Here is a 12,323-nt window from a genome sequence, read left to right as displayed (position 1 = left end):
ACATGTTACTAGGTCAACATTTCTCCAGTCAACATGTTACTAGGTCAACATTTCTCCATTCAACATGTTACTAGGTCAACATTTCTCCATTCAACATGTTACTAGGTCAACATTTCTCCATTCAACATGTTACTAGGTCAACATTTCTCCATTCAACATGTTACTAGGTCAACATTTCTCCATTCAACATGTTACTAGGTCAACATTTCTCCATTCAACATGTTACTAGGTCAACATTTCTCCATTCAACATGTTACTAGGTCAACATTTCTCCATTCAACATGTTACTAGGTCAACATTTCTCCATTCAACATGTTACTAGGTCAACATTTCTCCATTCAACATGTTACTAGGTCAACATTTCTCCATTCAACATGTTACTAGGTCAACATTTCTCCATTCAACATGTTACTAGGTCAACATTTCTCCATTCAACATGTTACTAGGTCAACATTTCTCCATTCAACATGTTACTAGGTCAACATTTCTCCATTCAACATGTTACTAGGTCAACATTTCTCCATTCAACATGTTACTAGGTCAACATTTCTCCATTCAACATGTTACTAGGTCAACATTTCTCCATTCAACATGTTACTAGGTCAACATTTCTCCATTCAACATGTTACTAGGTCAACATTTCTCCAGTCAACATGTTACTAGGTCAACATTTCTCCAGTCAACATGTTACTAGGTCAACATTTCTCCAGTCAACATGTTACTAGGTCAACATTTCTCCAGTCAACATGTTACTAGGTCAACATTTCTCCATTCAACATGTTACTAGGTCAACATTTCTCCATTCAACATGTTACTAGGTCAACATTTCTCCATTCAACATGTTACTAGGTCAACATTTCTCCATTCAACATGTTACTAGGTCAACATTTCTCCATTCAACATGTTACTAGGTCAACATTTCTCCATTCAACATGTTACTAGGTCAACATTTCTCCATTCAACATGTTACTAGGTCAACATTTCTCCATTCAACATGTTACTAGGTCAACATTTCTCCATTCAACATGTTACTAGGTCAACATTTCTCCATTCAACATGTTACTAGGTCAACATTTCTCCAGTCAACATGTTACTAGGTCAACATTTCTCCATTCAACATGTTACTAGGTCAACATTTCTCCAGTCAACATGTTACTAGGTCAACATTTCTCCATTCAACATGTTACTAGGTCAACATTTCTCCAGTCAACATGTTACTAGGTCAACATTTCTCCAGTCAACATGTTACTAGGTCAACATTTCTCCAGTCAACATGTTACTAGGTCAACATTTCTCCAGTCAACATGTTACTAGGTCAACATTTCTCCAGTCAACATGTTACTAGGTCAACATTTCTCCATTCAACATGTTACTAGGTCAACATTTCTCCATTCAACATGTTACCTAGGTCAACATTTCTCCATTCAACATGTTACTAGGTCAACATTTCTCCATTCAACATGTTACTAGGTCAACATTTCTCCATTCAACATGTTACTAGGTCAACATTTCTCCATTCAACATGTTACTAGGTCAACATTTCTCCATTCAACATGTTACTAGGTCAACATTTCTCCATTCAACATGTTACTAGGTCAACATTTCTCCATTCAACATGTTACTAGGTCAACATTTCTCCAGTCAACATGTTACTAGGTCAACATTTCTCCATTCAACATGTTACTAGGTCAACATTTCTCCAGTCAACATGTTACTAGGTCAACATTTCTCCATTCAACATGTTACTAGGTCAACATTTCTCCATTCAACATGTTACTAGGTCAACATTTCTCCAGTCAACATGTTACTAGGTCAACATTTCTCCATTCAACATGTTACTAGGTCAACATTTCTCCAGTCAACATGTTACTAGGTCAACATTTCTCCAGTCAACATGTTACTAGGTCAACATTTCTCCAGTCAACATGTTACTAGGTCAACATTTCTCCAGTCAACATGTTACTAGGTCAACATTTCTCCAGTCAACATGTTACTAGGTCAACATTTCTCCATTCAACATGTTACTAGGTCAACATTTCTCCATTCAACATGTTACCAGGTCAACATTTCTCCATTCAACATGTTACTAGGTCAACATTTCTCCATTCAACATGTTACTAGGTCAACATTTCTCCATTCAACATGTTACTAGGTCAACATTTCTCCATTCAACATGTTACTAGGTCAACATTTCTCCATTCAACATGTTACTAGGTCAACATTTCTCCATTCAACATGTTACTAGGTCAACATTTCTCCATTCAACATGTTACTAGGTCAACATTTCTCCAGTCAACATGTTACTAGGTCAACATTTCTCCATTCAACATGTTACCAGGTCAACATTTCTCCATTCAACATGTTACTAGGTCAACATTTCTCCATTCAACATGTTACCAGGTCAACATTTCTCCATTCAACATGTTACCAGGTCAACATTTCTCCATTCAACATGTTACCAGGTCAACATTTCTCCATTCAACATGTTACTAGGTCAACATTTCTCCATTCAACATGTTACTAGGTCAACATTTCTCCAGTCAACATGTTACTAGGTCAACATTTCTCCAGTCAACATGTTACTAGGTCAACATTTCTCCATTCAACATGTTACTAGGTCAACATTTCTCCATTCAACATGTTACTAGGTCAACATTTCTCCATTCAACATGTTACTAGGTCAACATTTCTCCATTCAACATGTTACTAGGTCAACATTTCTCCATTCAACATGTTACTAGGTCAACATTTCTCCATTCAACATGTTACTAGGTCAACATTTCTCCATTCAACATGTTACTAGGTCAACATTTCTCCATTCAACATGTTACTAGGTCAACATTTCTCCAGTCAACATGTTACTAGGTCAACATTTCTCCATTCAACATGTTACTAGGTCAACATTTCTCCATTCAACATGTTACTAGGTCAACATTTCTCCATTCAACATTTTACTAGGTCAACATTTCTCAATTCAACATGTTACCAGGTCAACATTTCTCCATTCAACATGTTACTAGGTCAACATTTCTCCATTCAACATGTTACCAGGTCAACATTTCTCCATTCAACATGTTACTAGGTCAACATTTCTCCATTCAACATGTTACTAGGTCAACATTTCTCCATTCAACATTTTACTAGGTCAACATTTCTCCATTCAACATGTTACCAGGTCAACATTTCTCCATTCAACATGTTACTAGGTCAACATTTCTCCATTCAACATGTTACTAGGTCAACATTTCTCCATTCAACATGTTACTAGGTCAACATTTCTCCATTCAACATGTTACTAGGTCAACATTTCTCCATTCAACATGTTACTAGGTCAACATTTCTCCATTCAACATGTTACTAGGTCAACATTTCTCCATTCAACATGTTACTAGGTCAACATTTCTCCATTCAACATGTTACTAGGTCAACATTTCTCCATTCAACATGTTACTAGGTCAACATTTCTCCATTCAACATGTTACTAGGTCAACATTTCTCCATTCAACATGTTACTAGGTCAACATTTCTCCATTCAACATGTTACTAGGTCAACATTTCTCCACCTATTTGAGAAATGTCAACACCGACCATTTCCACTTTTTCAGATTCAAGGTTTTCACTGTTTTCAAAAGAATTCCTGCTTTTCCCAATTTTTCGGAAGTACCCATTGAAATGAATGGAACATTCTTCAAAGTTGCACAACTCCCACATTCTTCCAACTATTGACATGATTCCAACATCCACACATTCCACTCATCCTGGACATTACAACTACCATATTTCTACATCCAACACATTTCCAGGAAGTCCCGTTTTTGGGAATCTATTTCCAGCCTTAAGTCATATTGAGGACAAAAAGCAAGTTGGTTAAGCAAGTGTTACTAGATTGAAACAATTCAAATGAATGGGACATGTTTCCAAGTTGCACAATTCCCACATTTTTCCAGCTATTGAAAGCATTCCAACATCAACACATTCACTCATTCCAACTAACACTTTCACAACTTCCACACCTAATTCCCCGTTTCCTGGAAATTGCAAGTCTTCTCCCATCCCTGCACGCCTCATGTGCTCGTGAAGGCTGCTGCAGTCTTACCTCACTGGCCATGTCCCTCTGCTCCACCAGGTGGCGCAGTGAGGTGGCCATGCTGCGAGACAAGGGCTCCAGCACTTCCTGTGCAAGTCCCGCCCCTTCCTCCAGCCAGGACAGGTCCAGGACATTCTGCTGGTTGTGGGTCACCTGCATGTCAGGACAAGCAGGTGCTTTCACTGAGGGCCACGTCACAGTCATGTGTGGCCCCAGAGGGCCGCTTCTATTATTACACCATTCTGTCATGCATTTTATCAGGATTTAAAAAGAAATAAATGTAAAAAAAATATATTAAGCTGCAATAATCAAAATGGAGGGTATATTACTGTTATTGTAGTGTCTATTATTGTGAATGTAGTGTATATTAATGTTATTGTAATGTATATTACTGTGAATGTAGTGTATATTAATGTTATTGTAATGTATATTACTGTGAATGTAGTGTCTATTACTGTAAATGTAGTGTATATTAGTGTAAAATTAGTGTATATAACTGTTAATATAGTGTCTATTACTTTAAATGTAGTGTATATTACTGTAAACGTGGTGTATATTACTGTAAATGTAGTGTATATTACTGTTAATGTAGTGTATATTACTGTTAATGTAGTGTATATAATTGTTAATGTAGTGTATATTACTGTGAATGTAGTGTCTATTACTGTGAATGTAGTGTATATTACTGTAAATGTAGTGTATATTACTGTTAATATAGTGTCTATTACTTTAAATGTAGTGTATATTACTGTAAATGTGGTGTATATTACTGTAAATGTAGTGTATATTACTGTTAATGTAGTGTATATTACTGTTAATGTAGTGTATATTAATGTTATTGTAATGTATATTACTGTGAATGTAGTGTCTATTACTGTAAATGTAGTGTATATTAGTGTAAAAGTAGTGTATATAACTGTTAATATAGTGTCTATTACTTTAAATGTAGTGTATATTACTGTAAATGTGGTGTATATTACTGTAAATGTGGTGTATATTACTGTTAATGTAGTGTATATTACTGTTAATGTAGTGTATATTACTGTTAATGTAGTGTATATAATTGTTAATGTAGTGTATATTACTGTTATTGTAGTGTCTATTACTGTGAATGTAGGGTATATTACTGTAAATGTAGTGTATATTACTGTTAATGTAGTGTCTATTACTGTGAATGTAGTGTCTATTACTGTGAATGTAGTGTATATTACTGTAAATGTAGTGTATATTACTGTTATTGTAGTGTCTATTACTGTGAATGTAGTGTCTATTAGTGTAAATGTAGTGTATATTACTGTTATTGTAGTGTCTATTATTGTGAATGTAGTGTATATTAGTGTAAAAGTAGTGTATATAACTGTTAATATAGTGTCTATTACTTTAAATGTAGTGTATATTACTGTAAATGTGGTGTATATTACTGTAAATGTAGTGTATATTACTGTTAATGTAGTGTCTATTACTGTAAATGTAGTGTCTATTACTGTGAATGTAGTGTATATTACTGTAAATGTAGTGTATATTACTGTTAATGTAGTGTATATTACTGTTAATGTAGTGTCTATTACTGTTAATGTAGGGTATATTACTGTTAATGTAGGGTATATTACTGTAAATGTAGTGTATATTACTGTTAATGTAGTGTCTATTACTGTAAATGTAGTGTCTATTACTGTAAATGTAGTGTATATTACTGTTATTGTAGTGTATATTACTGTGAATGTAGTGTATATTACTGTTAATGTAGTGTCTATTACTGTAAATGTAGTGTCTATTACTGTAAATGTAGTGTATATTGCTGTTATTGTAGTGTATATTACTGTGAATGTAGTGTATATTACTGTAAATGTAGTGTATATTACTGTAAATGTAGAGTCTATTACTGTAAATGTAGTGTCTATTACTGTAAATGTAGTGTATATTACTGTTATTGTAGTGTATATTACTGTGAATGTAGTGTATATCACTGTAAATGTAGTGTCTATTACTGTGAATGTAGTATATATTACTGTAAATGTGGTGTATATTACTGTAAATGTAGTGTATATTACTGTAAATGTAGTGTCTATTACTGTAAATGTAGGGTATATTACTGTGAATGTAGTGTATATTACTGTAAATGTAGTGTATATTACTGTTATTGTAGTGTCTATTATTGTGAATGTAGTGTATATTACTGTTATTGTAGTGTCTATTACTGTGAATGTAGTGTCTATTAGTGTAAATGTAGTGTATATTACTGTGAATGTAGTGTATATTAGTGTAAAAGTAGTGTATATAACTGTTAATATAGTGTCTATTACTTTAAATGTAGTGTATATTACTGTAAATGTGGTGTATATTACTGTAAATGTAGTGTATATTACTGTTAATGTAGTGTCTATTACTGTAAATGTAGTGTCTATTACTGTGAATGTAGTGTATATTACTGTAAATGTAGTGTATATTACTGTTAATGTAGTGTATATTACTGTTAATGTAGTGTCTATTACTGTTAATGTAGGGTATATTACTGTAAATGTAGTGTATATTACTGTTAATGTAGTGTCTATTACTGTAAATGTAGTGTCTATTACTGTAAATGTAGTGTATATTACTGTTATTGTAGTGTATATTACTGTGAATGTAGTGTATATTACTGTTAATGTAGTGTATATTACTGTTATTGTAGTGTATATCACTGTGAATGTAGTGTATATTACTGTAAATGTAGTATATATTACTGTGAATGTAGTATATATTACTGTAAATGTGGTGTATATTACTGTAAATGTAGTGTATATTACTGTTAATGTAGTGTCTATTACTGTAAATGTAGTGTCTATTACTGTGAATGTAGTGTATATTACTGTAAATGTAGTGTATATTACTGTTAATGTAGTGTATATTACTGTTAATGTAGTGTCTATTACTGTGAATGTAGTATATATTACTGTAAATGTAGTGTATATTACTGTAAATGTAGTGTCTATTACTGTAAATGTAGTGTGTATTACTGTAAATGTAGTGTATATTACTGTGAATGTAGTGTATATTACTGTAAATGTAGTGTATATTACTGTTATTGTAGTGTCTATTACTGTGAATGTAGTGTCTATTAGTGTAAATGTAGTGTATATTACTGTAAATGTAGTGTATATTAATGTAAATGTAGTGTATATTAATGTTAATGTAGTGTATATTACTGTAAATGTAGTGTATATTACAGTATATGTAGTGTACATTAATGTAAATGTAGTGTATATTACTGTAAATGTAGTGTCTATTACTGTAAATGTAGTGTATATCACTGTAAATATAGTGTCTATTACTGTAAATGTAGTGTCTATTACTGTAAATGTAGTGTCTATTACTGTATATGTAGTGTGTATTACTGTAAATGTAGTGTATATTACTGTTAATGTAGGGTCTATTACTGTAAATATAGTGTCTATTACTGTAAATGTAGTGTATATTACTGTTATTGTAGTGTATATTACTGTGAATGTAGTGTATATTACTGTGAATGTAGTGTATATTACTGTAAATGTAGTGTATATTACTGTTAATGTAGTGTCTATTACTGTAAATGTAGTGTCTATTACTGTGAATGTAGTGTATATTACTGTAAATGTAGTGTATATTACTGTTAATGTAGTGTATATTACTGTTAATGTAGTGTCTATTACTGTGAATGTAGTATATATTACTGTAAATGTAGTGTATATTACTGTAAATGTAGTGTCTATTACTGTAAATGTAGTGTGTATTACTGTAAATGTAGTGTATATTACTGTGAATGTAGTGTATATTACTGTAAATGTAGTGTATATTACTGTTATTGTAGTGTCTATTACTGTGAATGTAGTGTCTATTAGTGTAAATGTAGTGTATATTACTGTAAATGTAGTGTATATTAATGTAAATGTAGTGTATATTAATGTTAATGTAGTGTATATTACTGTAAATGTAGTGTATATTACAGTATATGTAGTGTACATTAATGTAAATGTAGTGTATATTACTGTAAATGTAGTGTCTATTACTGTAAATGTAGTGTATATCACTGTAAATATAGTGTCTATTACTGTAAATGTAGTGTCTATTACTGTAAATGTAGTGTCTATTACTGTATATGTAGTGTGTATTACTGTAAATGTAGTGTATATTACTGTTAATGTAGGGTCTATTACTGTAAATATAGTGTCTATTACTGTAAATGTAGTGTATATTACTGTTATTGTAGTGTATATTACTGTGAATGTAGTGTATATTACTGTGAATGTAGTGTATATTACTGTTATTGTAGTGTCTATTACTGTGAATGTAGTGTATATTACTGTAAATGTAGTGTATATTAATGTAAATGTAGTGTATATTAATGTTAATGTAGTGTATATTACTGTAAATGTAGTGTATATTACTGTATATGTAGTGTATATTACTGTAAATATAGTGTATATCACTGTAAATATAGTGTCTATTACTGTAAATGTAGTGTCTATTACTGTAAATGTAGTGTCTATTACTGTATATGTAGTGTATATTACTGTAAATGTAGTGTATATTACTGTTAATGTAGGGTCTATTACTGTAAATATAGTGTCTATTACTGTAAATGTAGTGTATATTACTGTTATTGTAGTGTATATTACTGTGAATGTAGTGTATATTACTGTGAATGTAGTGTATATTACTGTAAATGTAGTGTATATTAATGTAAATGTAGTGTATATTAATGTTAATGCAGTGTATATTACTGTAAATGTAGGGTATATTACTGTAAATGTAGTGTCTATTACTGTAAATGTAGTGTCTATTACTGTATATGTAGTGTATATTACTGTAAATGTAGTGTATATTACTGTTAATGTAGGGTCTATTACTGTAAATATAGTGTCTATCACTGTAAATATAGTGTCTATTACTGTAAATGTAGTGTCTATTACTGTATATGTAGTGTATATTACTGTAAATGTAGTGTCTATTACTGTATATGTAGTGTATATTACTGTAAATGTAGTGTATATTAGTGTAAATGTAGTGTCTATTAGTGTAAATGTAGTGTCTATTACTGTAAATGTAGTGTATATTACTGCAAATGTAGTGTATATTACTGCAAATGTAGGGTATTACTGTAAATGTAGTGTATATTGCTGTAAATGTAGTGTATATTACTGTTAATGTAGTGTATATTACTGTAAATGTAGTGTCTATTACTGTATATGTAGTGTGTATTACTGTAAATGTAGTGTATGTTAATGTTAATGTAGGGTCTATTACTGTAAATATAGTGTCTATTACTGTAAATGTAGTGTGTATTACTGTAAATATAGTGTATATTACTGTAAATGTAGTGTATATTACTGTAAATGTAGTGTATATTACTGTAAATGTAGTGTCTATTACTGTATATGTAGTGTATATTACTGTAAATGTAGTGTATATTAGTGTAAATGTAGTGTCTATTAGTGTAAATGTAGTCTATTACTGTAAATATAGTGTCTATTACTGTAAATGTAAAAGCAGTACTGCTGTTAATATGGTAAAAAAAAGAAGCTCAGTGACCACAATTTTACTGTAAAATGTACATTTGTTTTTTACTGTAAATTAAACAACTGCAATTTACAATAACATGTTGGCACTTCAGCTGCCAGTTTGTTTGTTTGTTTTTACTGCAAATCAAGTATCTTTTTTTTACTGTAAATGGCAACATTTTTATGTTCAATTTAAAGAAAGTTTTCACATAAAAGTTGAGCAGGAAATGTTTTGCATTAGTTATCTTCTGGTGCAGTTATTGGGACAACTATTATTGACACTATTAACTGAACTATTATTGACACTATTAACTGAACTATTATTGACACTATTAACTGAACTATTATTGACACTATTAACTGAACTATTATTGACACTATTAACTTAACTATTATTGACACTATTAACTGAACTATTATTGACACTATTAACTGAACTATTATTGACACTATTAACTGAACTATTATTGACACTATTAACTGAACTATTATTGACACTATTAACTTAACTATTATTGACACTATTAACTTAACTATTATTGACACTATTAACTGAACTATTATTGACACTATTAACTGAACTATTATTGACACTATTAACTGAACTATTATTGACACTATTAACTGAACTATTATTGACACTATTAACTGAACTATTATTGACACTATTAACTGAACTATTATTGACACTATTAACTGAACTATTATTGACACTATTAACTTAACTATTATTGACACTATCAACTTAACTATTATTGACACTATCAACTTAACTATTATTGACACTATTAACTGAACTATTATTGACACTATTAACTGAACTATTATTGACACTATTAACTTAACTATTATTGACACTATTAACTGAACTATTATTGACACTATTAACTGAACTATTATTGACACTATTAACTGAACTATTATTGACACTATTAACTGAACTATTATTGACACTATTAACTGAACTATTATTGACACTATTAACTTAACTATTATTGACACTATCAACTTAACTATTATTGACACTATCAACTTAACTATTATTGACACTATTAACTGAACTATTATTGACACTATTAACTGAACTATTATTGACACTATTAACTGAACTATTATTGACACTATTAACTGAACTATTATTGACACTATTAACTGAACTATTATTGACACTATTAACTGAACTATTATTGACACTATTAACTGAACTATTATTGACACTATTTACTGAACTATTATTGACACTATTAACTTAACTATTATTGACACTATTAACTTAACTATTATTGACACTATTAACTTAACTATTATTGACACTATTAACTGAACTATTATTGACACTATTAACTGAACTATTATTGACACTATTAACTTAACTATTATTGACACTATTAACTTAACTATTATTGACACTATTAACTTAACTATTATTGACACTATTAACTTAACTATTATTGACACTATTAACTTAACTATTATTGACACTATTAACTGAACTATTATTGACACTATTAACTTAACTATTATTGACACTATTAACTTAACTATTATTGACACTATTAACTGAACTATTATTGACACTATTAACTGAACTATTATTGACACTATTAACTGAACTATTATTGACACTATTAACTGAACTATTATTGACACCATTAACTGGACTATTATTGACACTATTAACTTAACTATTATTGACACTATTAACTTAACTATTATTGACACTATCAACTTAACTATTATTGACACACAATGAAATATAAAGTCATGAAGGCCTGATTGCATTTAATAATGATGCTAACACAACAACTACAACTATTATTGACACACAATGAAATATTATTGCCTTTAATGATGCTAACACAACAACTACAACTATTATTGACACACAATGAAATATTATTGCCTTTAATGATGCTAACACAACAACTACAACTATTATTGACACACAATGAAATATTATTGCCTTTAATGATGCTAACACAACAACTACAACTATTATTGACACACAATGAAATATTATTGCCTTTAATGATGCTAACACAACAACTACAACTATTATTGACACACAATGAAATACTATTGCCTTTAATGATGCTAACACCATCTGTGTCAGTCTTAGCTAAACAATCACTAGGCAAAGACAATTAGCAGCCCTTTGAGACACTTGTGATTGAGTAAATAAAGATTGATGCACTGACACTGAAAGAGTGTCACGTGCAATCAAACATGTGACTAATAGTCAATGAACTTTACTTTGCCCAGCTGAAGAATCAAACATGTGACTAATAGTCAATGAACTTTACTTTGCCCAGCTGAAGAATCAAACATGTGACTAATAGTCAATGAACTTCACTTTGACACAGCTGAAGAATCAAACATGTGACTAATAGTCAATGAACTTCACTTTGACACAGCTGAAGAATCAAACATGTGACTAATAGTCAATGAACTTTACTTTGCCCAGCTGAAGAATCAAACATGTGACTAATAGTCAATGAACTTCACTTTGACACAGCTGAAGAATCAAACATGTGACTAATAGTCAATGAACTTCACTTTGCCCAGCTGAAGAATCAAACATGTGACTAATAGTCAATGAACTTTACTTTGACACAGCTGAAGAATCAAACATGTGACTAATAGTCAATGAACTTCACTTTGACACAGCTGAAGAATCAAACATGTGACTAATAGTCAATGAACTTTACTTTGCCCAGCTG

At 30.7% G+C, this 12,323-nt stretch overlaps 1 protein-coding gene across 1 annotated transcript in view; it reads right to left on the bottom strand.

Moving 5' to 3' along the window:
• The window catches only part of LOC133542215 (protein Daple-like), a 301,998-nt gene that overhangs the window by 50,194 nt on the left and 239,481 nt on the right, over positions 1-12,323 (bottom strand). Inside the window, exon 7 of the mRNA XM_061886112.1 lies at positions 4,014-4,240. Coding sequence (XP_061742096.1) covers positions 4,014-4,240 — 227 coding nt within the window. The remainder of the gene's footprint in view (positions 1-4,013; positions 4,241-12,323) is intronic.

Source organism: Nerophis ophidion, linkage group LG24, assembly GCF_033978795.1.
Source record: "Nerophis ophidion isolate RoL-2023_Sa linkage group LG24, RoL_Noph_v1.0, whole genome shotgun sequence".
Classification (NCBI taxonomy): Eukaryota; Metazoa; Chordata; class Actinopteri; order Syngnathiformes; family Syngnathidae; genus Nerophis; species Nerophis ophidion.
Note: the sequence above shows the minus strand (reverse complement) of the source record. Positions and strands in the feature narration are given on the sequence as shown.